Here is a 27,920-nt window from a genome sequence, read left to right as displayed (position 1 = left end):
AAAGGGGGTTGAACAACCGTTGAAATGGGTTGAACAACTGAGTTTGATGAGCAACTAGAAGATCCAACCAAAAAGGAAATCATCATTCAAACTACCCAATAGAAGCTTTTGAGTGTTGATGCTATCCTTTCAGCGGCAACGATGGGCGGTCCTCTGTGCCAAGAGCCCGCCCTAGGGCCAATCTGTTAGGTTGCGCACATGCTGCAGTTTCAGTTTGTTTTATTCACCATTTTGAGTAGCTCAAGGTAAAATTTTAACTAAAATCGCGTTTGGAAAATAAATTCGTTCCCGTATATTTCGTTTTACGCAGGAGCTCGGGCGTTGGAACGTTTCGTTGCGCCCATTGGAGTTGCAGAGCGGGACGATTTCATTTTTATTTTCCTGGATTTAATTTCCCTTTCTTACATTCTTAACCTCTACAGTATTTCTGCAAAATGTCAAGACCAGTGAGGTACGTTTTTCTAATGTCCTTCGCTGAGGCAGTGTGGCGTGCACGCTGCCTTTACAGGAGACACGTACGTCTCTACCATGTTGTGTTTTTGGCTACAGTTCCGTTTATTTTATGAAACATTTATGTAAATGTATTTTTTTCCCTCCTTGTGCACGCACTTACAAGCATGGATCATTGCAATGTGGACTGTTCGTTCGCCATGGCGGGGTGAAAATGCCTGTATTTGCGCGCCCCTTGGCGAGAGTGCGTGCATCTGGTGTGAATCATGTCTACGAAAACCGATCCTACTCGAATATCATTTGGTGCGATACCCTTATGTTTCAGTTGTATTTACGTGTTCCTAAAATGTGGTATGTCATGGTATTTTGTGTGAGATGGGAGGTAGATCAGACTGGGGAATATGGCTACCCATTCATCCACGAGAGCCTCTGAAACGTTAATAAAAAACAGGACTGGTGGTGGACATCGGCTCATGGGATGTGATCTTATTAACACGCAGCCTAGCGACGTCTGTACTAGTTCCAAGTAGGCTCCCCACCATTGAAACGCAATTGTTTTATTCTATGGTCTTATTGGGGAACAATGAAATTTGAAATGGGCGACGGCAGCCTGTTGGTTTTGAGTGAAAACGCGGTACGAGAAAGGGAGAGCTGAGGAGCTACATTTTCACTGATAGCAGGGGGGCGGAGTGGCTTTAGAAGTCACCCCCCCCCCACGCCTAGCTCTTCGCTGCCTGAAAAGACCGAGAGGGTCGCATTTGAGCGAAGAAAATAACCTATTTCGCAAGATAAACACACATGGACGTTGCTTGTTAATTAAATATAGCGGAAGCGAATCAAGCAACTGTTGCAACAATGTAACCGATATTGCACACGAATATGCAACAAAGTAGCAATGTGGCGTCGATGGTTGCCCCTCCCCTTGCTCCCGTTTCCCCCCCCAGGTAATGCGTGGGTCCCTCTTTAAGAAAAAAATTAAATTGTTTTTTTTGGGGGGGGATCGTTTGAGCTCATGGCGATTGCTTTTCTAGTGGTGGTCAGGGCTTTGTCTTTCGGCCTGTGTGTCTGAGGTCTTCACGGTGGCGACAGGGCCTGCGCTTGTAAAAGCGTTTATTGCCTTGACCTCCCTTGCCCACGATAGCACATTTAACCATATGAAGTACCTTGGAAGCCTATAGTTACTATTGCATACAATGTTTCCAATCACTTTGGTGTGTGTTAGGACGTCAGGGGGGTGGGAAAATAGAAGGGTGTGTGTTCGAGATCAAGACCACTGTATGTAGGTTATGTATGCCTCATGCCTGTGTGTGTATATTATGGCACGGCTCTGAAGGTGTGTATTACATTGAGTACCTGCCTGTGGTCAGCTGTGTCACCTACAGCACTGGTCTTCTGTGGTGTGTTAACCCATTCCACTCATCCACTTTCCCAAATGAGTCCTTGAAACTGGAGAAGTGAGACAAGCATCCAGTTTACTAGAGAAACTATCCCCTTCTGTGTGAGGGAACTTTTTAACATCAAAACGCATACTGCTGATGCATGATTGATGGCTGAGTGTATTTGGGGGTGTGGTGGAATAGACGGAACTGAGGTGGATGAAATCCTGTTTGCGCCTTGATTTGGAATAATTGGGAATACATTGTCCCGGCTGCATTTTGATGCATACGTTTTCTACTTACTGGAGATGAGAAGAACCCTACTGAGTTGTGCATCTTATATGAACCAGGTGTTGTTCCTAGAGTTATGTTCACATAATCTGCGTCCATCTTTGCCCTTCTGACTCTACATTACATTGAAGTCATTGAATCTTCCTTTTGATTCCCTGAGGGGAATTTATCAGTGTGAAATGAACAATCTAAAAATCTCTCAATTTGTGATAAATTGTGCCCAGTATCCAAAAATGTATAATCTAGAAACAACTTTACTAATACAAAAGTTATAAATCAAATTGTATTTGTCGCATGCGCTGAATACAACAGGTGTACTGGTACCGAGTTAATATGCAGAGGTACTGGTTAGTTGCGGTAATTTGTACATGTGGGTAGGGTTAGGGTGACTATGCATAGATAGTAAACAGTGCGTAGCAGCAGTCTTATGGCTTGGGGGTAGAAGCTGTTAAGAAGCCTTTTTGACCGAGACTTGGCGCTCCGGTACCGCTTGCCGTGCGGTAGCAGAGAGAACAGTATGACTTGGGTGACTGGAGACGCTGACAATTTTTTGAGCCTTTCCCTGACACTGCCTGGTATAGAGGTCCTGGGTGGGAGGTAACTTGGACCCAGTGAAGTATTGGACCGTACGCACTACCCTCTGCTGGCGCCTTATAGTCTGATACCGCGCAGTTGCTATACCAGGCGGTAATGCAACCGGTCAGGATGCTGTTGATGGTGCAGCTGTAGAACTTGTTGAGAAACTGAGAACCTGTGACAAATCTTTTCAGTCTCCTGAGAGGGAATAGGCATTGTCGTGCCCTCTTCACGACTGTCTTGGAGTGTTTGGACTAGAGGTCGACCGACTATGATTTTCCAACACCAATAACGATTATTGGAGGACCAAAAAAAGCAGATACCGATTAATTGGACGATTTCTTTTACAAATATATATATATATATATTTTTGTTTGTTTGTTTTTAAAATTTACCAAAAAGTTATATTTTGGTTTCATCTGACCATATGACATTCTCCCGATCTTCTTCTGGGTCATCCAAATGCTCTCTAGCAAACTTCAGACGGGCCTCGACATGTACTGGCTTAAGCAGGGGGACACATCTGGCAATGCAGGATTTGAGTCCCTGGTGTGTTACTGATGGTAGGCGTTGTTACTTTGGTCCCAGGTCTCTGCAGGTCATTCACTAGGCCCCCCCGTGTGGTTCTGGGATTTTTGCTCACCGTTCTTGTGATAATTTTGACCCAACGGGGTGAGATCTTTGACCCCACGGGGTGAGATTATCAGTGGTCTTGTATTTCCTAATTTTATTTATTTATTTTACCTTTATTTAACCAGGCAAGTCAGTTAAGAACAAATTCTTATTTTCAATGACGGCCTAGGAACAGCGGGTTAACTGCCTGTTCAGGGGCAGAACGACAGATTTGTACCTTGTCAGCTCGGGGGTTTGAACTTGCAACCTTCCGGTTACTAGTCCAACGCTCTAACCACTAGGCTACCCTGCCGCCCCAATTGCTCCCACAGTTGATTTCTTCAAACCAAGCTGCTTACCTATCTATTGCAGATTCAGTCTTCCCAGCCTGGTGCAGGTCTACATTTTTGTTTCTGGTGTCCTTTGACAGCTCTTTGGTCTTGGCCATAGTGGAGTTTGGAGTGTGACTGTTTGAGGTTGTGGACAGGTGTCTTTTATACTGATAACAAGTTCAAACAGGTGCCTTTAATACAGGTAACGAGTGGAGGACAGAGGAGCCTCTTAAAGAAGTTGTTACAGGTCTGTGAGAGCCAGAAATCTTGCTTGTTTGTAGGTGACCAAATACTTGTTTTCCACCATAAATTCATTAAAAATCCTACAATGTGATTTTCTGGATTTTCCCCCTCATTTTGTCTGTCATAGTTGAAGTGTCCCTATGATGAAAATTACAGGCCTCTCTCATATTTTTAAATGGGAGAACTTGCACAATTGGTGGCTGAATAAATACTTTTTTTGCCCCACTGTATGAGATGAGTAATGCAAAATATGTACGGGGCGGTAGTCATTTAGGCAGGTTACCCTTTCTCGTTCTTGGGCACAGGCACTATGGTGGTCTGCTTGAAACGTAGGTGTTACAGACTCGGTCAGGGAGAGGTTTAAAATTACTTTGAAGACACTTGCTAGTTGGTCCACGCAGGCTCTGAGTAAATGTCCTGGTAATCCGTCTGGCCCCGTGTCCTTGTGAAAGTTGACCGGTTTAAAGGTCTTGCTCACATCAGCTATGGAGAGTGTGATCACAGTCGTCCGGGAACAGCTGGAGCTCTCATGCATGCATCAGTGTTGCTTTCCTCGAAGAACATAAAAGTCATTTAGCCTATCTGGTAGACTCGCGTCACTGGGCAGCACCTGGCTGAGTTTCCCTTTGTAGTCCGTAATAGTTTGCAAGCCTGAGCATATTCCAGTCTGTGCTAGAAAAACAGTCCTGGAGTGTAGAATTCACATCATCTGACCACTTTTGTATTGAGTGAGTCACTGGTACTGCCTGCATTGGTTTTTGCTTGTAAGCGGAAATCAGGAGGATGGGAAACGGTGCCTAATTCTATCGAAATGCATTGAAAATTGTACACTCTCTTTAAGAATGTCATGTTTGTGTTATAACATGAAAATCATTCATTCATTGCTATGGTCATTGATCTCCTGAAGTAGCTGTCCTTTTAACATTCTTTCTGTGCCTCCAAATGTTTGGATATACTGGTGAAGTTACCAGGTTGGTAACTAACTAATGAGGTAATGTCATGACTGAACAAGGTGTTCACAGCCCGTTACCTGGGTGGCAGGTAGCCTAGCAGTTATGAGGGTTGGCCAAGTAAACGAAAGGTCGCTGGTTTGAATCCCCGAGACGACTAGGTGAAGAAAAAAAGGTCTGCCCTTGAGCAAGGCACTTAACCGTAATTGGTCATGTAAGTCTCTCTGGATAAGAGCGTCTGGTAAATGACAAAAGTAAAAAAAAAAATAAAATAAAAAAGTTTCTGAGTGTAATATGCGCCCCCCATCAAAACGTAGTGCCGATAATATGGTCACAACTTTTGAGTGGTTTAGGCTAGAGACCAGCAGTTTTCTCTGTAGACATTTGTCATGAATAGGAAAAAGCGGCACAGCGGCGCCTAATCAATTATAACAATTATAATCTGGCTGATAACTGGTGCCTCCAACTTAACATGACAGTTTGCACAGCAAAATATTTAGGAGCATATGTGACCCAAATGGTTTCACTTAGAGCCCTGTCCTCCAGATTGCTTTCATCCACCCTGTGTGTGTTGAAATCGGTGCAGACGAAGGAGAGGAAGCCACATTAGACTTTTGACTTGTACCTGGGATGGGCAACTCTAGTCCTCGAGGGCTTGATCGGTGTTAGCTGGGGCTGGGGCATAAATGTGACACACCTGCCTCCAATGATCACCTAATCATGAACTTCAGTTTAAAATGCAATTAGTTTAATCAGCAATGCTTGCTAGGGATGCGTGGGGGGGGTAAAAGTGTTAACTGGGTCCCCCTGACAGCATGTAACTGCTAGTGAAGGCTGTCATGATGATTATTTCTGCATGTTTTGTCTTACGGCAACAGTCCTCATCCTACCGACTAGAAACTTGATAGGAAATCTCTGTTTGTGTTTACTTCACAGGAACAAGAAGGTGGTGAATTACTCACAATTCCAGGAATCTGATGACGCAGGTGAGAGAGCAAGAGTTTGTGTACGTGTGTGCAACTGCAACCCCTTTCCCCTGTAGATAAGCTGTGTGTGTAACCCCTTTTTTAATTCCCTTGTAGATGAGGAGTATGGGAAGAACTCAGACAAGCCTAAGAAGCCTCGTGCGGCTCCTCGCGAGGTGAAGCGCAAGCGGTCAAAGAACTCTCAGGAGGACAGGTGAGCCCGGAGAACCGCAGCAAACGGCTGAATCCTGACTCAAACTTCAGTGAACATCTTCCATAGGCATCATGCATGATTTAGAAATACGAGTTCAACTTGACATTTGGTGGTTCTATAAAAAACCGACTTGGTGTGTAGAGTTGCGGTGTCTTGTTGCTCAATTGTTGTTTTTTTGTTTCAGTGAGGATTCTGATGAAAAACTCTCCAAATCCAAAAATGATTCAGCAGGTAAGCCATTCTGACATTTTCCATTCATCAACTGGTTGATTAACAATTAATTTTGTGTTAAGTCTTAAAACTTCTGAGGGACGTGGTCCCGTGGTGGGAACATCAATCAGCGGAAATGTTCAAGAGCGCCACCTATAGAGGTTGATAAAACTCAAACTTTCATTAAAATGGACATACAATATACTGAATTAAAGCTACACTCGTTGTGAATCTATCCACCAAGTCAGATTTGTAAAATGCTTTTCGGCGAAAGCATGAGAAGCTATTATCTGATACCATGCACCCTCAAAATACTGCAACGTCACCTAACACGACAGATTTTGCGTTAGCCGGAGCAAACCAAAACGCAGATTTAAAATATAAAACATTCATTACCTTTGACGAGCTTCTTTCTTGGCACTCCTAGATGTCCCATAAACATCATTTAGGGTATTTTTTTCGATTAAATCGGTGCATATATAGCCTAGATATCGATCTAAGAATACTGTGTGAACAACGGAAAAAAAATAGCTTTTTCTAACGTAACGTCATTTTTTAAAATACAAAAAGTCGACGATAAACTTTCACAAAACACTTCGAAATACTTTTGTAATGCAACTTTAGGTATTAGTACACGTTAATAAGCGATACAATTCATCAGGAGGCGATGTAAATTCTATAGATGTCGTCTCGAAAAAATGTCTTGGAGAGAGCTCGACCAAAACATCCGGTCGGAGACCGGAGGGAATCGGTTCCCTTGATTCGGTTAGACCAAGAATCAAATGCGAATCAAATGACAAGACTAGACAACGTGTGGAAGCTGTAGGCACTGCAACCTCGGCCTAATTTAATTTGGTTCACTTTGAACAATTCCTTGAAGTCGCGCATGGATATTTATTTCCATTTTCAGTGATCAGATTTTCATGCACTTTTCGATGAAACGCACGTTCTGTTATAGTCACAGCCGCGATTTAACCAGTTTTAGAAACGTCTGAGTGTTTTCTATCCACACATACTAATCATATGCATATACTATATTCCTGGCATGAATAGCAGGGCGCTGAAATGTTGCGCGATTTTTAACAAAAAGCTGCGAAAAGCTGCTTAAATTCTCGACTTCCTTAACAGGTTAATTTGTGATAGAGCTATGAATTATGATAAATCTATGATCCCTTTCAGTAGTGGAGATGTTGTTCAAGCTTGGGTTTAGGGAAAATGTCCTGAAGAGGAGGCTATGGTTCAAGCTTGGGGTCAGGGAAAAAATCCTGAAGAGGAGGCTATGGTTCAAGCTTGGTGGGGTCAGGATTCAACTAGTGATATGGGGGGGGGAGAAATCGATAGTTAAATATATTATTTTTGACTATCGTTTTGACAATATCGCTAAATAAGTGTTGTGCTACTTTATTAACCTTTATTTAAACAGGTAGTCACATTGAGATACAACTATTTACAAGAGCCCTATATACATTTACAAATGAAGCCCAATACATAAAAAAAAAATATATATATATAAACGCAACATGTGCAATGTTGGTCCATTGTTTCATGAGCTGAAATACTTATTTCTCTCAGATTTTGCACAAATTTGTTTACATCCCATTTAGTGAGCATTTCTCCTTTGCCAAAATAGTCCATCCACCTGACAGGTGCGGCATGTCAAGAAGCTGATTAAACAGCATGATCGTTACACAGGTTCACCTTGTGCTGGGGACAATAAAAGACCACTCTAAAATGTGCAGTTTTGTCACGGAACACAGTGCCACAGAGGTTGAGGGAGCATGCAATTGGCATGCTGACTGCAGGAATATCCACACCAGCCCAGGACCTCAACATCCGGCTTCTTCCCCTGCGGGATCATCTGAGACCAGCCACCCAGACAGCTGATGAAACTGGGTTTCCGCAACCAAACCATTTCTGCACAAACTGTCAGAAACCATCTCAGAGAAGCTCATCTGCGTGCTCGTCATCCTCACTTTGGTCTTTAAGCTGATTGCAGTTTGGCACCATAACCGACTTCAGTAGACAAATGCTCACTTTCGATGGCCACTGGCTCGCTGGATAAGTGTGCTATTCAGGGATGTCACTTTTTCAACTGTACCGGGCAGGTGGCAGACAGCATGTATGGCGTAGTGTGGGCTAGGGGTTTGCTTATGTCAATGTTGGGGAATAGACGGCCCCATGGTGGCGGTGTGGTTATGGTATGGGCAGGCATACGCTATGGACAACGAACATAATTGCATTTTATTGGTGGCAATTTGAATGCACGGAGATACTATGACAGAATCCTGTGGCCCATTGTGGTGCAATTCATTCGCCACCATCACCTAATGTTTCCGCGTGATAATGCATAACCCCATATCCGGAGGATCTATCCACAATTCCTGGAAGCTGAAAATGGCCTAGTTCGTCCATGGCCTGCATACTCACTAAACATGTCACCCATTCGGCATGTTTGGGAAGCCCTGGATCGACGTGTACGACAGCGTGTTCGAGTACCCCCCCCCCCCAATATCTAGCAACTTCGCACAGCCATTGAAGAGTGGGACAACATTCTACAATCAACAGCCTGTTCAACTCTATGAAGGAGATGTGTTATGTATTCTGCATGAGGCAAATGGTCACACCAGATACTGACTGGTTTTCTGATCCACACCCATAGCTTTAAAACGTTATCTGTGACAAACCGATGCATCCCTGTATTCTCAGTCATGTGAAATGTATAGATTAGTGCATAATGAATTAATTTCAATTGACTGATTTCTTTATATGAACTGCATATCTTTGAAATGGTTGTTTTTTTATAGTATTTTAAATGTATATAAATTAAAACGCATTATATAAAATACAACAGCCCTACAAAGACATTACAAATAAAATGCACATTAAACATATTTAAGAAAAGCAATCACATTCTGTAACATCAGCCTCCAATCAATCATTTTAAATGCCTGAAAGGCACCAGAATATCTAACTGCAAGGATTTCTGCATATTCCACACATCAGGGGCTAAAAAAATGAAATCATGTGGAGACTAAAGGAGTTATTGATCCCTGAGAACGGGTTTGGTCATTTGTACATCTGAATTTAATCAATGAAGTTATGTACAGAGGAAGTTTCCGTACGACTGCTTTGTGAATAAATAATGCACCTCTCTTCTTACAGAGGTCCATCCCACATTTTTGTACAGAACACAATGGGTCCTATAACCGTCCCCAGTGGTAAAACGTATTGGTGAATGGAATACGGACTCCAATGTTTTAAAAGCAGAGGCTGCCGCATGCATGTAAATGTCACCATAGTCTATTACAGGGAGAAGCGTTGTTTGAACAATCTTCCTTCTGTTTTCAGAACTGAGGCAGGATTTAATTCTATAAGAGAAAATATATATACAGTGCGCCAAAAAAGTATTTAGTCAGCCACCAATTGTGCAAGTTCTCTCACTTAAAAAGATGAGGCCTGTAATTTTTTATCATAGGTACACTTCAACAATGACAGACAAAATGAGGAAAATAAATCCAGAAAATCACATTTTGAGGATTTTTAATGAATTTAGTTGCAAATTATGGTGGAAAATACATATTTGGTCACCTACAAACAAGCAAGATTTCTGGCTCTCACAGACCTGTAACTTCTTCTTTAAGAGGCTCCTCTGTCCTCCACTCTTTACCTGTATTAATGGCACCTGTTTGAACTTGTTATCAGTATAAAAGACACCTGTCCACAACCTTCAGTCACACTCCAAACTCCACTATGGCCAAGACCAAAGAGCTGTCAAAGGACACCAGAAACAAAATTGTAGACCTGCACCAGGCTGGGAAGACTGAATCTGCGATAGGTAAGCAGCTTGGTTTGAAGAAATCAACTGTGGGAGCAAATATTAGGAAATGGAAGACATACAAGACCACTGATAATCCCCCTCGATCTGGGGCTCCACGCAAGATCTCACCCCGTGGAGTCAAAATGATCACAAGAACGGTGAGAAAAAATCCCAGAACCACACGGGGGCGACCTAGTGAATGACCCACAGAGAGCTGGGACCAAAGTAATAAAGCCTACCATCAGTAACACACTACGCCGCCAGGGACTCAAATCCTGCAGTGCCAGACGTGTCCCCCTGCTTAAGCCAGTACATGTCCAGGCCCGTCTGAAGTTTGCTAGAGAGCATTTGAATGATCCAGAAGATGATTGGGAGAATGACATACGGTCAGATGAAACCAAAATATCATTTTTTTGTGTAAAAACTCAACTCGTCGTGTGAAGGACAAAGAATGCTGAGTTGCATCCAAAAAACACCATACCTACTGTGAAGCATGGGGGTGGAAACATCATGCTTTGGGGCTGTTTTTATGCAAAGGGACCAGGCGACTGATCCGTGTAAAGGAAAGAATGAATGGGGCCATGTATCGTGAGATTTTGAGTGAAAACCTCCTTCCATCAGCAAGGGCATTGAAGATGGCTGGGTCTTTCAGCATGACAATGATCCCAAACACACCGCCTGGGCAACGAAGGAGTGGCTTCGTAAGAAGCATTTTAAGGTCCTGGAGTGTCCTAGCCAGTCTCCATATCTCAACCCCATAGAAAATCTTTGGAGGGAGTTGAAAGTCTGTGTTGCCCATTAACAGCCTCAAAACATCACTGCTCTAGAGGAGATCTGCATGGAGGAATGGGCCAAAATACCAGCAACATTGTGTGAACACCTTGTGAAGACTTACAGAAAATGTGTGACCTCTGTCATTCCCAACAAAGGGTATATAACAAAGTATTGAGATAAGTATTTGGACAATAACAAAAGTTTATTTTCCACCATAATTTGCAAATAAATTCATTAAAAATCCTACAATGTGATTTTCTGGATTTTTCTTCTCATTTTGTCTGTCATAGTTGACGTTTACCTATGATGAACATTACAGGCTTCTCATCTTTTTAAGTGGGAGAACTTGCACAATTGGTGGCTGACTAAATACTTTTTTGCCCCACTGTATATGTATCATAGAGCTCAGCTTTGTCACATTTTCAATGTGTTTTTCCAAAGACAACTTGTTATCAATCCAGATACTCAAGTTCTCATAGTGAGAAACTTGCTCCATTTGGAGCGCAAATACTCAGGTCCCCAGTCAACATTATGGGACCTAGAGAACAGCATAAAGTTGGTTTTATTAGCATTTAACACCAAGTTAAGATCCGGAAGTTATGAGTCAATCATGCTGAAGGTCACGAATGGCCTGCTACACTGAAGAGGCACAGGAATAAATAACTTATCTACGTAGAGATGAATTTTGTTATTTTTTTATGTCTTTATTTAACTGGGAAAGTCAGTTAAGAACAAATTCTTATTTTCAATGACGGCCTAGGAACAGTGGGTTAATTAACTGCCTAATTAACTGCAGATTTGTACCTTGTCAGCTCAGGGATTTGATCTTGCAACCTTTCGGTTACTAGTCCAACGCTCTAGCCACTAGGCTACCTGCCGCCCCGATGGAAATACTATTAACACCTGTAACATTCAATGCCATTTATATACAACGTGAACAACAATGGCCCCACAATTGAACCCTGGGGTACACCATTAAGCACTTCAAGAAGTGTGGATTTAACCCCGTCTGTCATAATAGCCTGGGTTCGGTCACTAAGAAAATTCTGAAACCACAAACGGGCCTCAGTGCTAAGGACTAACACAGACAACTTACTCAGTAAGATGGAATGATCAACTGTATCAAAAACCTTTGACAAATCTATAAATAGGGCAGCACAATTCATCTTAGCATCCAAAGAATTGATAATATACAACAGATGTGGTTACAGTAATATTTATGTGGCTTGGTCTAAACCCTGATTTGATGTACATTCAAAATACAGTTCACAGATCTTATTTTTTAAAGCTAAAAGAAAAGAAAAAGAACCAAGTTGCACATTCACCAAGGATTCAATAATCTTAGCTAGACAAGGAAGCCTTGATATGGGACGATAGTTGTCAAGATCACAACAATCACCTCCCTTATGTAGTGGCAGCACATTTCCACACTTAGGAATATTTCCTGATAAGTGTTTAATGTAAATATGTGGGTTATTGAACCAACAATGACCTGGATCCAAATGGTCGGCCCTGTTGATATCTTAATGTCAACAAACCATTGTTTGTGAATTGCCGAAAGGAAAAACCCCAACTGACATTTTCTAAATTATTCAGTAAAGCTTCCCCATCAACATCCAGTACATTCTCGCATTGAGTAGGCTTTTGAATTCTCGCATTGAGTAGGCTTTTGAATTCTCGCATTGAGTAGGCTTTTGAATTCTCGCATTGAGTAGGCTTTTGAATTCTCGCATTGAGTAGGCTTTTGAATTCTCGCATTGAGTAGGCTTTTGAATTCTCGCATTGAGTAGGCTTTTGAATTCTCGCATTGAGTAGGCTTTTGAATTCTCGCATTGAGTAGGCTTTTGAATTCTCGCATTGAGTAGGCTTTTGAATTCTATCGGCAGAAATCGAATGTTGATTTAATTAATTATTTATATCAATGTTATCAGTTATAGGGCCAAACGCTACATTCATTTGTAAGGGAAGAGTAGAGGAAGTACAACCCTTTAATGATTTCAGTTTTCCAGATTTTATAGGGATTTCTAGTACAGTCAGGAGTATTTTTAATATAATAATCAGATTTAGCTTTTAAACACACAATTCTCAATTCTCTGAAGGATTGCCAGTCCTGGCGGAGTCAGTACTTCTAGCCATAGCCCAGGAAGCGTCTCTCTATTGCGTATGAACTCAGATAATTCAGGTTGTGAAACAATGGGTCTACCTATGTTGAACAGTTAAACAATATATATATATATATATATATTAAATAAATAAACGGGGCATGCTCATCTTCAGTGATGTTAAAAACAGTCATAAAATGATTAAGAGCCAATTCAGAATCCGGTATAGCGAAGATACCATCAAGATCACAATGGTAGAGGTTAATGTCTCTTTGTAATAATGCATGGTTTTGTCCTATGAGTCCTAACATCTCTAACACAAACAATGGGACAGTGGTCACTAATGTCCAGGGAGAAAACAATACCACTAGCCACACATTTCTCTGCAGTATTTGTAAACATCAGGACAGATTTGGTCATGTGGACTTGGTAACCAACTGGGTGAGGTTTAGGTTATTATAAAAAATCCTTTAAACGGTCTTGGGTTCCTCAGGACACGTTAAAGTCACCAGTGACAAAGTCAGCGGGACTAGTTAACAAACGTTTCTTAGGGCGGTAGGCTCCCAGAACAGTTACGTTAGAATGAGAACCTAGATGAAGACTTGGCTAGATATGTGAATTGTTTAGGATTGGAAGTAGCCTTTAAGAGACACAGGAAGGTGACTTTTTGTATAGATGGCAACACCGCCACCTTTGCCTGTTCTATCAGCACGAGTACTCTAAGACCATCAATAGTATCCTCAAAATCCACATTTATTTCAGTTAACCATGTTTCTGATAAAATACAAATATCTGGATCTGCCTGGGAATCCCAGATCTTGATGTAGTCCATTTTTGGCAAAATGCTGCAAATATTTGATTAATAATTGGGCTAAGTAAATTTTGACTCATCATTACCACTTACATTACATGGGATGTGCAAATTTACAAGTATCATGCTCTCCCTCCGTCGAAAGACATTTGACTGCAACCAACCACAGCGCAATCAAATTGTACCGGAGGCGGGACAGGCGGCAGACTGAGTTACCCTGATATCGCTCGCTTTGTGACTGACAAATAGATCACTAGAAGATGCATATCGTTCATTCTAGCGGGAGAGGGCTCGACAGACAAGTGAATTGAAACTTTTTAAATGGAAAGTAGCCTAGTTTAATATGAAGTCAAAGTAGAAAATCGTCTGTGACTGGCTGGTTTAGCCGACCCGGCGCTAATGGAAAACACTATCAAGGACGGAAGGGGACTTGGGCTATGGGAAGGGGGCTATGGGAAGGGGACTAGGGCTATGGGAAGGGGCCCAGGCTAGTGGCCAGGAGTTATGTGACCGGGCTACTGCTAATGTTTTTCTGTTTGGTTGCAGATGACTTTGGCAGTGATGAAGACAATGACTTTGGAGAGGAAGATGAGGAGGATGGAGGGAGCGACTACGAAGCTAAACGAGGCAAAAAGGGCAAGACAGCCAAGGTGGCAAAGCCCACTAAGAGGACACCCAAGAGAAAACGACCCACGGGTAAGACTCATACACTGAGGTGCCAGTGTGTACGCCAGTTATAATATGACTGTGTGTTATAACCTGGCTACACATTTCTGTATGTTAGATGACAGTGATGAGGAGGTGAGCCGTAAGGTGCGTACAGTGCGCCAGGCCGCCACCAAGGCCGTGTCTAAACAGAGAGAGATCTTGCTGGGAGACGGAGGCAGTGAGGACGAGGAACGTGAAGACAAGGAGGAGGCCTTCGCAGACCGTAAGTCAACCACTCAAAACAAAACGGGCCTACTCGGACCTAACCCTTGATCATGACTCTGTTCCATTACATTACAAATAAGTATTTGAATTGAAGGCATAGGCCTGGGCAATATGGCCAAAATATAATATCACGGTATTATTATTATTTTTCTTAAATAATTCGCTGTATAAAATTTGCTTCGTGCGTGACCCTGGGGCGGCAACACATATATATTCTATGTGATTTAAATGGGTCTTTCTTATTTCTGATTGTTTTATACTGTTCAATTCAACTTCAAGAAAAGACAAACGAGCTGTTTGCAGATGTAAGAAACACAAACGAATAAGGTAATTGTAGTAAGCTAGTGGATTTATATTAAGAAGCAAAGTGAAAATGTCATTGTCATCAACATTGTATGTGCTGAAATGACCATGCAGACTGATCGCAAGTGTCTTGGGGTCGATGAATAAGAAATGCGTTCCTTGAGTGACGGGGCGGGTCTAATTCTGTGTGGAAAGCTGCATTTGGAGAGATTACTCAATTAGCGAAGTAAACTATAAAAGTGGAGGTACACACAGCGTATTCCATTTAACAAACCAAACATTCAAATCCCGTTGTAGAAGGTAAGCTAAAAACCCAAACAGGTTTGTGCATCATTACCCCTATAATGTAAAATACAGTATACCGCCCAGCCTTACGAAGACGTCTTCTGTATAGGGGGAGTTTTTTTAAGAACCCCGATGTTCGGTTTGAACATTAACACGCATCGCTTGATGCACGGTTTTAGAAGCATAAGGACCTTTTATCTTTCATATAGCGTAAATCATAAAAAAGCTTAATAGAGACACCTTTGATAGGGTTAGTGTTCCCACAGGCCATATCTCCATGTTACAGCGCCTGTTTATGGAAGACCGAGGGACCACCTGTGCTAATTAGCTATCTAGCATGATCCAAATTATGGAACGTCGTTTGGGTCTTTGCATGTCAAAAAGGATACACGTCAAATAACATTTTTGTCCAATCAGGACCTGAATATGACTGCACGTCACATAATAATTTAACTCGTTCATCATTTTTTTACGTAGTTATTACACATTGATTACACTATCACTCGTATTTCATATGTCACAACGATTCATCGATACATATGCTATGATGCTGGTAAAGTTGTCTCGCGCACCTACAGTGCTGCTCATAAAAAGCTAGCTAGCTGATGGCTGCAAACAATGTTCTTCCCCAAAAACATAGTAAAATGACAACCTGTTTCAGTAGCTGTAGTTAGCTAGCTAACTATATAACTAGTTGTCGTCATCTAAAATGACCTTCATTTATAAGATGGTTTTTATTTGATTAATGGTGGTCGGGACCCATCTATGTGAAGCTAGCCACAATAAGGATTAGCCACAATAGTGGACTTTGCTGTTAGCCTTCAAAATGAAATTATGCCATTGACAGTGATGCAAATAAATAGTACAATTATGCCATGAGGTTGGAATGTTATAGAAAAATCAACAAAATACTATTTGTTCATTTTCGGCGCTGACAGAGATGGCTGCCTCGCTTCTTGTTCCTAGGAAACTATGCAGTATTTTCTTTATATGTTATTTCTTACATTTTTACCCCAGGAAATCTTAGGTTTTATTACATACAGTCAGGAGGAACTATTGGATATAAGAGCGACGTCAACTCACCAACATTACGACCAGGAATACAACTTTCCCGGAGCGGATCCTCTGTTTGGTCCATCACCCAGGACAATGGATTGGATCCCAGCAAGCCATCCAAAACAAAGGCGCCGCAGAAGGGGCAGATGGAGCGGTCTTCTGGTCAGGCTCCGTAGACGGGCACACCGCCCACCGCTCCCGAGCCTACTACTTGCCAATGTCCAGTCTCTTGACAACCAGGTTGATGAAATCCGAGCAAGGGTTGTCTTCCAGAGAGACATTAGAGACTCTAACGTTGTTTCATGGAAACTACAGTGGTAGGCTTGATTACCAACAAGATGGCCTACAGGGAGGAGGTGAGGGCCCTCGGAGTGTGGTGTCAGAAAAATAACCTCACACCCAATGTCAACAAAACAAAGGAGATGATCGTGGATTTCAGGAAACAGCAGAGGGAGCACCCCCCTATCCACATCGACGGGACAGTAGTGGAGAGGGTAGTAAGTTTTAAGTTCCTCGGCATATACATCACGGACAAACTGAAAAGTTCCACCCACACAGACAGAGTGGTGAAGAAGATGCAGCAGCGCCTCTTCAACCTTAGGAGGCTGAAGAAATTTGGCTTGTCACCAAAAAGCACTCACAAACTTTTACAGATGCACAATCGAGAGCATCCTGTCGGGCTGTATCACCACCTGGTACGGCAATTGCTCCGCCCACAACCATAAAGCTCTCCAGACAGTAGTGAGGTCTGCACAACGCTTCACCGAGGGCAAACTACCTGCCCTCCAGGACACCTACACCACCCGATGTCACAGGAAGGCCAAAAAGATCAAGGACAACAACCACCCGTGCCACTGCCTCTTCACCCCGCTATCATCCAGAAGGCGAGGTCAGTACAGGTGCATGAAAGCAGGGGCCGAGAGACTGAAAAACAGCTTCTATCTCAAGGCCATCAGACTGTTAAACAGCCATCACTAACATTGAGTGGCTGCTGCCAACATACTGACTCAACTCTAGCCAAAATTAATGTAATAAATGTATCACTAGCCACTTTATATAATGTTTACATACCTTACATTACTCATCTCATATGTATATACTGTACTCTATACCATCTACTGCATCTTGCTTATGCCGTTCGGCCATCACTCATTTATATATTTTTATGTATGTATTCATATTCATTCCTTTATACTTGTGTATGTGTATAAGGTAGTTGTTGTGAAATTGTTAGGTTAGATTACTTGTTAGATATTAATGCATGGTCGGAACTTGAAGCACAAGCATTTTGCTACACTCACATTAACAACTGCTAACCATGTGTATGTGACAAATAAAATTTGATTTGTTTAAATCTCAGTGGATGTGTTAGACTTTAATTGCATTAGGGGCATACTTATTTCACTGTACAGCCTTACCTATGGATAGTGGATCAATGACATGGGGTATCAGTCTACTCAGTAACACCCAGAGAACATTAGCGTCGTAGCTCTTACACGGAACCCAAACCGGCAACGTGCGCTATCATGCATAAATGTATTTTGTCCCCCTATAACAAACGCGATCATGACACACAGGTTAAAATATCAAAACCAACTCTGAACCAATTACATTAACTTGGGGACAGGTCCAAAAGCATTCAACATGTATGGAAATTTAGCTAGTTAGCTTGAACTTGCTCGCTAATTTGTCCCGGGATATAAACATTGAGTTATTTTACCTGAGATGCATCAAGGTCCTCTACTCCGATAATTAATCCACACATAAAACGGCCAACTGAATCGTTTCTAGTCATCTCTCCTCCTTCCAGGCTTTTTCATCTTTGAATTTATACGGTGATTGGCATCTACACTTACATAGTATTACCACGATGACCAACAAAACATTTAGTTTTTCAATCACCCACGTGGGTATAACCAATGAGATGGCACGTGGGTACCTGCTTCTATAAACCAATGAGGAGATTGTAGAGGCAGGACTTGCAGCACGATCTGCGTCAGAAATAGGAATGACTTCTATTTTAGCCCTTGGCATCGCAGATGCTCTTTGGCGGGCGCGAGCAGTGTGGGTGCAATAATTGAATAACATGGATTTCTACATTTATTTTGCGACGCACGCGACATGTCTGGTCAGCATGTGATTGCAGAACTCTGAAACAACTGTGAATTGAGCCACAGTTATTGTCAACCAATGTGTATCGAACACTATTCCTGAGGAGAAACAATACTGCATGGATGTTTTGGAGTCTGATAACTCTGAGGAGGACGTTGGAGAAAAATCTCTTTGGTACTGAGTAGACTTTCCCATTTCATTGATCCCCAATCCTTAGGTAAAGCTGTACAGTGCAATATGAATGTCAATGCACACAATAGGCTGACTGGGTAGGTCATTTCACACAGTCACTCCCGCGATAAGAGCTACAACGCTAACATTTGCGTAAACTCTTAAGTTGTGTTCTGTGGGTGTCACCAAGTAGACTGATACCATTCCATTGCTTCACTTCCAACCTTGTTTAACATGATCTAGTATAAATATGGCATGATTCCACCAATTGTAACCATCACTTTTAAAGAGGTACTTTTATTTTGAAGGCAATCCGCAAATTCCACTATTGTGCCTAATCTTTATTGTGGCTAGCTTCACAACACATCCTGGTCCGGTTGAGCCTCAGTAGCCAGATGAAGCTAGCTGGCTGCATATAACGTTAGCTTTGGTCAACCGGGTTAAGTAGCTGGCTAGCTATTTATTTTCATGAACTGAAGTACAATTTCAATAGGCGAACAACAAGTGCCTAGCTAATACTTACTCACAAGGATTCTGATATCATTGCTAGCTAGCTACCCCAGAAGTTGCGGGCGAATAAATACGTCCTTATTACCAGAGCGGTATTGTAAACACATTGTTTGTGGCCGGTGTGCGCTTGTGTACAGCTCTGATAGTGTTGGCGCTTGCCTTGCACGTGACAATTCAGCACACACAACATTCTATAATATAGTGTTATTTGACGTGTACCGGATACCTGAGTGTAACAGAAAAATACTGTTGGCTTCAAACGTGATAAGGCTGGCCTTAAGTGTGTATTTTGCATTTGTGAAATTATTTTCATGTAATATAAAATTAAAGTGATTTATGGTTCTAGAACCGTATCACAATTGAGAATCGATTTGCTTTTAGATGTATTTATCTGTTTTGCCTGCCAGAGACAGTCTACCGCTGAAAATAACAAGGTCCTTGAACCTTAAGGAGTAACGGTAACATTAGGCTCCTTAAGAGTACATCTTGGGCTTGGAATTACCAGGGACCTCAAGATACGGTATTATCACAAAATGTCTTGTGGTTCTCACGATTTTTAAAAATTTATATACACACACTACCATTCAAAAGTTTGGGGTCACTTAGAAATGTCCTTGTTTTTGAAAGAAAAGCACTTATTTTTTCATAACATCAAATCGGTCCGAAATACAGTGTAGACCTTGTTAATGTTGTAAATGACTATTGTAGCTGGAAACAAAAAATGTTTTGTGGAATATCTACATAGGCATACAGAGGCCCATTTATCAGCAACCCTCACTCCTGTGTTCCAATGGCACGTTGTGTTAGCTAATCCAAGTTTATCATTTTAAAAGGCTAATTGATAATTACAAAACCCTTTTACAATTGTTAGCATAGCTGAAAACTGTGGTCCTGATTTTAAAGAAGCAAGAAAACTGGTCTTCTTTAGACTAGTTCAGTATCTGGAGCATCAGCATTTGTGGGTTCGATTACAGGAACAAAATGGCCAGAAACAAAGGACTTTCTTCTGAAACTCGTCAGTCTATTCTTGTTCTGAGTAATGAACGCTATTCCATGCGAGAAATTGCCAATAAACTGAAGATCTCGTACCACGCTGTGTACAACTCCCTTCACAGAACAGAGCAAACTGTCTCTAACCAGAATAGGAGTGGGAGGCCCCGGTGCACAACTGAGCAAGAGGACAAGTACATTAGTGTCTAGTTTGAGAAACAGATGCCTCACAAGTCCTCAACTGGCAGCTTCATTAAATAGTACCCGCAAAACACCACACCAACAGTGAAGAGGCGACTCCGGGATGCTGGCCTACTAAGCAGAGTTCCTCTGTCCAGTGTCTGTTTTTTTGCCCATATTAATCTTTTCTTTTTCAAATCAAATTTTATTGGTCACATGGTTAGCAGATGTTAATGTGAGTGTAGTGAAATGCTTGTGCTTCTAATTCAAACCGTGCAGTAATATCTAACAAGGAATCTGAACAATTTCACAACAACTACCGTATACACACAAGTATACGAATATGTACATATAAATATATGGCCGAATGGCATAGGCAAGATGCCGTAGATGGTATAGAGTACAGTATATACATTCATATGAGTAATGTAGGGTATACAATGTGGCATTGTTTAAAGTGACTAGTGATACATTTTTTTTATTTATTTTTTACCTTTATTTAACCAGGCAGTTAAGAACATATTCTTATTTTCAATGACTGCCTGGGAACAGTGGGTGTTCTGCCTGTTCAGGGGCAGAACGACAGATTTGTACCTTGTCAGCTCGGGGGTTTGAACTCGCAACCTTCCGGTTACTAGTCCAACGCTCTAACCACTAGGCTACGCTGCCGCCCCGTTTTTAATTATTAAAGTGGCTAGAGATTTGAGTCAGTTTGTTGGCAGCAGCCACTCAATGTTAGTGATGGCGGTTTAACAGTCTGATGGCCTTGAGATAGAAGCTGTTTTTCAGTCTCTCGGCCCCTGCTTTGATGCACCTGTACTGGCCTCGCCTTCTGGATGATACCGGGGTGAACAGGCAGTGGCTCAGGTGGTTGTTGTCCTTGATGATCTTTTTGTCCTTTCTGTAACATCGGGTGGTGTAAGTGTCCTGGAGAGTTGGTAGTTTGCCCCCCCCCCCCGGTGATGCATTGTGCAGACCTCACTACCGTCTGGAGAGCCTTACAGTTGTGGGCGGCGCAGTTGCCGTACCAGGCGGTGATACAGCCCGACAGGATGCTCTCGGTTGTGCATTTGTAAAAGTTTGAGTGTTTTAGGTGACAAGCCAAATTTCTTCAACCTCCTGAGGTGTTATTGCGCCTTCACCCCACTGTCTGTGTGGGTGGACCTTTTCAGTTTGTCCGTGATGTGTATGCCGAGGAACTTAAAGCTTTCCACCTTCTCCACTACTGTCCCGTCGATGTAGATAGGGGGGGCTGTTTCCTGAAGTCTACAATCATCTCCTTTGTGAGGTTATTTTTCTGACACCACACTCTGGGGGCCCTCACCTCCTCCCCGTAGGCAGTCTCGTTGTTGTTGGTAATCAAGCCTGCCACTGTAAACTTGATGATTGAGTTGGAGACGTGCCTGGCCACGCAGTCATGGGTGAACAGGGAGTACAGGAGAGGGCTGAGAATGCACCCTTGTGAGTCCCCAGGATCAGCGGGGTGGAGATGTTGTTTCCTACCCTCACCACCTGGGGGTGGCCCGTCAGAATGTCCAGGACCCAGTTGCACAGGGTGGGGTCGAAACCCAGGGTCTCGAGCTTAATGACTAGTTTGGAATGTACTATGGTGTTAAATGCTGAGCTGTAGTCTGACATAGGTATTCCTCTTGTCCAGATGGGTTAGGGCAGTGTGCAGTGTCATTGCGATTTTGTCGTCTGTGGACCTATTGGAGCGGTAAGCAAATTGGAGTGGGTCTAGGGTATCAGGTAGGGTGGAGGTGATATGGTCCTTGACTAATCTCTCAAAGCACTTGATGATGACAGAAGTGAGTGCTACGAGGCGATATTCATTTAGTTTAGTTACCTTAGCGTTCTTGGGAACAGGAACAGTGGTTGCCCTCTTGAAGCATGTGGGAACAGCAGACTGGGATAGGGATTGATTGAATATGTCTGTAAACACATCAGCCAGCTGGTCTGCGCATGCTCTGCGGACGCGGCTAGGGATGCCTTCTGGGCCGGCAGCCTTGCGAGGGTTAACACGTATAAATGTTTGATGTGGCTTTTTCTTTGCAAATCTGCCTAGAAGGCCAGCATCCTGGAGTCGCCACTTCGCTGTTGACGTTGAGACTGGTGTTTTGCGGGTACTATTTATTGAAGCTGCCAGTTGAGGACTTGAGGCGTCTATCTCAAACTAGACACTCTAATGTACTTTCCTCTTGCTCAGTTGTGCACCGGGGCCTCCCACTACTTTTTTTCTGGTTAGTGACAGTTTGCGCTGTTCAATGAAGATCTTCAGTTTCTTGGCAGTTTTCTCGCCTTCATTTCTCAGAATAGGAATAGACTGACGAGTTTCAGAAGAAAGTCCTTTGTTTCTGGCCATTTTGAGCCTGTAATCAAACTCACAAATGCTGATGCTACAGATACTCAACTAATCTAAAGAAGGTCAGTTTTCTTGCTTCTTTAATCAGGACAACAGTTTTCAGCTATGATAACATAATTGCAAAAGGGTTTTCTAATGAAATACTTAGATTAGCTAACACAATGTGCCATTGGAACACAGGAGTGATGGTTGCTGGTAATGGGCCTCTGTACGCCTATGTAGAATTTCCATCAAAAAAATCAGCCATTTCCAGCTACAATGGTCATTTAAAACAATAACAATGTCTACACTATTTCTGATCAATTTTATATTTTAATGGACAAAAAATGTGCTCTTCAAAAACAAGGAAATTTCCAAGTGACCCCAAACTTTTGAACGGTAGTGTGTGTGCCTATAAACTGCAAACTAGAGCAAAATAATGTTGCAATATTGTCAAAACCATGCGATCTCCATAGACAAACATTTGCAATAGAATGGCCCATTCTGAAGAGCTCTGACTTTCAGCGTTGCAACACTATAGGATGCCACCTTTCCAACAAGTCGGTTTGTAAAAATTTCTGCTCTGCTAGATCTACCCCAGGCAACTAAGTGCAGTTATTGAGAAGTGGAAAAGTCTGGGAGCATCAACTGCTCAGCCGTAAACTGATAGACCACACAAGCTCACAGAACGGGATTGCCGAGGGCTGTGGCGTGTAAAAATGGCCTGTCCTCTGTTTCAACACTCACTACCGAGTTCCAAAGAACGGTTCGTCGGGAGCTTCAAGAAAATTGGTTTCCATGGCCGAGCAACCATGCGCAAGTCTAAGCTAACCATGCGCAATGCCAAGCGCCGGCTGGAGTGGTGTAAAGCTCCCGCCATTGGACTGGAGCAATGGAAACACGTTCTCTGAAGTGATGAATCACGCTTCACCTTCTGGCAGTCCAACGGACAAATCTGGATTTGGTGGATGAACAGGCAAATGCTACCTGGCTGAATGCATAGTGCCAACGGTAAAGTTTGGTGGAGGAGGAATAATGGTCTGTGGCTGTTTTTCATGGTTCAGGCCCCTTAGTACCAGTGAAGGGAAATCTTAACGCTGTAGCGTTCAATGACATTCTAGATTGAGTGCTTCCCAACTTTGTGGCAACAGTTTGGGGAAGGCCCTTTCCTGTTTCAGCATGACAATGCCCCCTGTGCACAAAGGAAGGTCCATACAGAAATGGTTTGTCAAGATCGGTGTGGAAGAACTTGACTGGCCTGCACAGAGCCCTGACTTCAACCCCAGTGAACACCTTTGGGATGAATTGTAATGTCAACAGCGAGCCAGGCCTAATCGCCCAACGTCAGTGCCCGACCTCACTAATGCTCATTTGACTGAATGGAAGCAAGTCACCGCAGCAATGGTCAAACATCTAGTGCAAAGCCTCCCAGAAGACTGGTGGCTGTTACAGCAGCAAAGGGGGGACCAACTACATATTAATGCCCATGATTCTGGAATGAGATGTTTGACGAGCAGGTGACCACATACTTTTGGCCATGTAGTGTATTTGTCAGGTGAAATTACCAATAATCACCACCTCGTCCTCCTCTCTCTAGCTGATGAGTCGGGCAGTGATGAAGACTTCATGGTTGAGGATGATGATGATAGTGACTATGGCCGCTCCAAGAGCAAGAGGAGCAGCAAGAAGGTGATCAAACGGAGCCGGCCAGAAAGGAAGGAAAAGAAATCCCCCAAACCACGACTAAAGGCCACTGGTAGGACCGCTCATCATGAATCAATCACCCATATTCTTCAGAACTGCAAGCATCGGTTGTTATATGCTTTTTTCAGATAATGTGTAAGTATCTTCCCAGCCTCATAACTTCATTGAATGAATGTGTATTCATAACTTTGTGTCTCTCCTCCCCCAGTGACCCCCAGCCCAATGAAAGGAAAGGGTAAAGGTCGCCCCAGTGCTGCCAAGGCCCTGGAGAAGAGCTCGCCCAAAGAGGAGGAGGAAGAGGAGGAGCCAGAGAGCCCCCTGGAGGAAGAAGAGGAGGAGGAGGTGGTGGTGAAGAAGGACTCCTCCCCCACTCCCAAGAAAACAAAGGAGGCACCCGGGAAGGAGAAGAAGGAAAAGGAAGATGAGGAGGAGGAGGAGGAGGAAGAGGAGGACGGATCGGAAGAGGACGTGCCCTCTGGGGAAGACTAGACCCACAGAAGTCCCACCTCTCTTTCTCTTCCCCATTCCCTCTCTTTACCTTCAAGTTTTTTGTTTCTCTTGGTTTAGAGTTTATTTTGGTTTCATTGGTGGCCTGGCTCAATAGTTTGAACCTCATGTGGATTTGTTGTTTAGTGTTTGTTGTTTAGTGTCTGGCTTCCCGTAATGACTGACTGACTGAGCACATCGTATCTGTGTGCATAAGAACATGCATACCATATGGCTGTGAGGGATGGAAGGAAAGAACAAGTGAGATTTTACTCCATCTCTCTGAACATGTCCCATTCCTCCATCCCTGTCCCCTCTGCTCGGCTACACCTCTACTGGCACACCTCTCTTCTCTTTTTCATCTCCCTCTCCACAGTGGCTGCATTAGTCTTTCCTACACAAGTCTGTGTGAAGCTCAGAAAACAGTTATTTGGGCTTTGTTAGTTTGCCTTTCTGAGAGCTCCGTGCTAGTGGACATCTGTCCTCAACAGTCGCTTGAAGTGTAGAGTCATTCCTTTTCTTTCTGCAGGCTGATGGGTGTGCAAGTGAGCCTTCTATTAAAATATATATATATTCTAGCAATTTTCTTTATCTGCTGAGTTCTCCATTCCCCTCTCCGGTCTGACATGGCTGGATAGGTGAAAGCTATGTAGTATAACCCTTGCTTGACCTATCCAGTAGTGAAAGATCAGTGATTACTGAGCCCTGGGCCTTTCTGGGTTAGGGTTTCCATCTCTATCCTGGTTTCTCAGTGGACTGCTGTTGTCCAATCAAAGCACTTTTTTATTTTTATTCACTGTGCCACAATACCCATTGGTTTAGTTACAGCCCAACGCTGACTAATCAGAGAAGGCCACACTGGAGACTCGGAGGGAGGATATGTAAGCGTGTTAGATTGTTCTCCCTTAGGTCCTGTGCCCACTCACCCCATAGCGCTGTGCCGACACTGACAAAGTGCTTTTTAAACTCTCAAACACTATGTTTTATGGTTGTTTTTTAAATGTTAACTTGGTTGAATTAATGCTGTTGTATTTCCACCTACTCCAAAGTTAAGCTCTGGCCCTGTGTCTTCACTATAACACACAAAGCTTGTTATTGAATATAGAACTGTCCAGTCTTGCTTTGATTTTATTAAAGCAAATAGGCAGAATAATTGGCACGGGACAAATAACAATCAGCGCACACCCAACACATTTTTACATGATATTCAGTATAACAGTACATTCATAGTACAAGGAACAGAGTTGAAGATCACTTTGGAGTAGCAGGGTGTTATTGTGCTTTAGACAGAGATTGCTCTGAGCTGTAAACAGTTAATTATGTCGTGAGAGGGGGTCATGGAAGCAGGTCTTAGATCAGCCCTAAGAGAGCCTGTTTGTTTGCTGTGTGCTGGTACTACCAGTGTGTGGTTGTGATGGAGCACACGCTCAGGGGGGTTGGTGTTTCCTCACCCTAGACCCTCTACCATTGGTTTGTGGTTCTGAGATTTTGGCTGCATCTGTGCTGGGCATGACACAAGCATAAACCATACACCCATGCCAACACACACACTACCCTGGCATGGCCAGGGCATCCTTTCAATGTTCAACCCTTTGTGCCAGGCATCCACAAGCATTTTTAATTGAATCGAGAGTTGTTTTTTTGAGAGCCCCTAAAATGAATGTTTTTTTGTTTTGTTGGTTTGTTTCAATTCTCTATTCAGATTTTTGTAATGTTTGTTTTTTAAGAAAATAAATAAAATGTATCTTGATTTTAAAAAGAAAAGTCGACCCTATCCATCTGTTTTTCTGCTGGGTTTAGGCAGACTGGGGGAGCAGACCCAGCAACTCCTTTCTGTTCCACTCTCCTTTTCTCTCATTCTATTGCTCATCTCACGCGCTCTCCCTCTCCTGCACTCAGCTCATACTTACTCCTTCCCTCTCTCACACACACACACACACACACACACACACACACACACACACACACACACACACACACACACACACACACACACACACACACACACACACACACACACACACACACACACCTCAGACAGAAGTTAGGATGTTGATGTAGTCAACAGTGATGCCGGCATATGTTTTTCTCTATACCTCTCCTCTACAACCAATAAAAACTAGCTGCATTTCCCCTATTCTGCCCTTCACAGATCTGATAGGACTGGATAAGTGACAGCAATAGAGCCCCACCGGGTGCCATAATACCCAGCGGTCAAACGGAAATGGTTCTAATTGTTTCTCCACCATACATTTTTAGAAACACTTAAAATAAGGGCTGTGTTTTGTTTAGGCTTACACTGGTGATGTTTTGATAACCGTGTAAATATCTCTCAGACAAGGTGACTTATTATATTTGGCTCTATTTACTGTGATTTGAAAATGCTAATTAGCATCAAAGTAGACATTAGCAAGACTACAAATCCCTGCAAGCTCCTGCATGTCATCTCAAGCTGACATCTTTGCTAACCGGTAAATTGTCAATGTAAAACTTGCACAAGACAGTTCACAGAATTGTCCATTTAAAGAAATGTAGCCAATTTATTAGTTAAACCAGAGATTCTTACCGTTTGCCTCGATTCATGGGTCTTATCCAGATCATCATGGCGTTTGTAGTTCTTTATGATATCCACATTAGCAGCTAATTAGCATTTAATTTTAGGTGGGTAAATACAGGCCAATATATTAAGTCACATTGTCCTAGAAAGATTCACACCGTTATCAAAACATCACACCAGGGTAAGTACACAAAACACAGTCCTTATTTTATTTGAAGTGTTTCTAAAGTCCACTATGAGAAATGAATGGTGGAAAAATTATTGGAACCATTTCCTTTTTTGACCGCTAGGTATTATGACTCATACTGTGGTACTCTATATGAAGGAATCTAGGTCAAACCACTGCTTATGCCTTTCCGGTTGTTTCAGATCTGCAAATAGGAGTGTACACGGGCAGAAGTGAAAGAGAAGGCATGAAATGAGTGCAAGAGAACGTTTGTTACTCCTCCCTGGGTTGAAAACGTTTTTGAGCCAAATTGTAAAGCATTCTTGGTCTGTGGTTCATTATTGTTTTCGCTGAGAATAAAAGCTACTACTAATTAAAACAAGTTTGGGTGCTTAAAGATTGA

The 27,920-nt window shown here is 42.7% G+C and overlaps 1 protein-coding gene across 2 annotated transcripts; it reads left to right on the top strand.

The window, feature by feature from the left end:
• The first annotated feature begins 181 nt into the window (after positions 1-181).
• On the top strand, positions 182-27,920 carry LOC118388513 (nuclear ubiquitous casein and cyclin-dependent kinase substrate 1-like). 2 transcript variants are annotated; one of them, XM_035777680.2, is made up of 8 exons: positions 182-451; positions 5,767-5,816; positions 5,913-6,009; positions 6,194-6,240; positions 14,270-14,419; positions 14,508-14,654; positions 24,202-24,360; positions 24,517-27,920. In XM_035777680.2, exons 1-8 carry the CDS (start codon positions 435-437, stop codon positions 24,795-24,797), a joined length of 948 nt encoding a protein of 315 aa, XP_035633573.1. In that variant the 5' UTR covers positions 182-434; the 3' UTR covers positions 24,798-27,920. The 2 variants fall into 2 exon arrangements, with proteins under 2 accessions (XP_035633573.1, XP_035633574.1); XM_035777681.2 differs by lacking the exon at positions 24,202-24,360.

This window comes from Oncorhynchus keta, chromosome 10, assembly GCF_023373465.1.
Source record: "Oncorhynchus keta strain PuntledgeMale-10-30-2019 chromosome 10, Oket_V2, whole genome shotgun sequence".
Lineage (NCBI taxonomy): Eukaryota > Metazoa > Chordata > Actinopteri > Salmoniformes > Salmonidae > Oncorhynchus > Oncorhynchus keta.
This window is presented reverse-complemented; position numbering and strand designations above follow the sequence as displayed.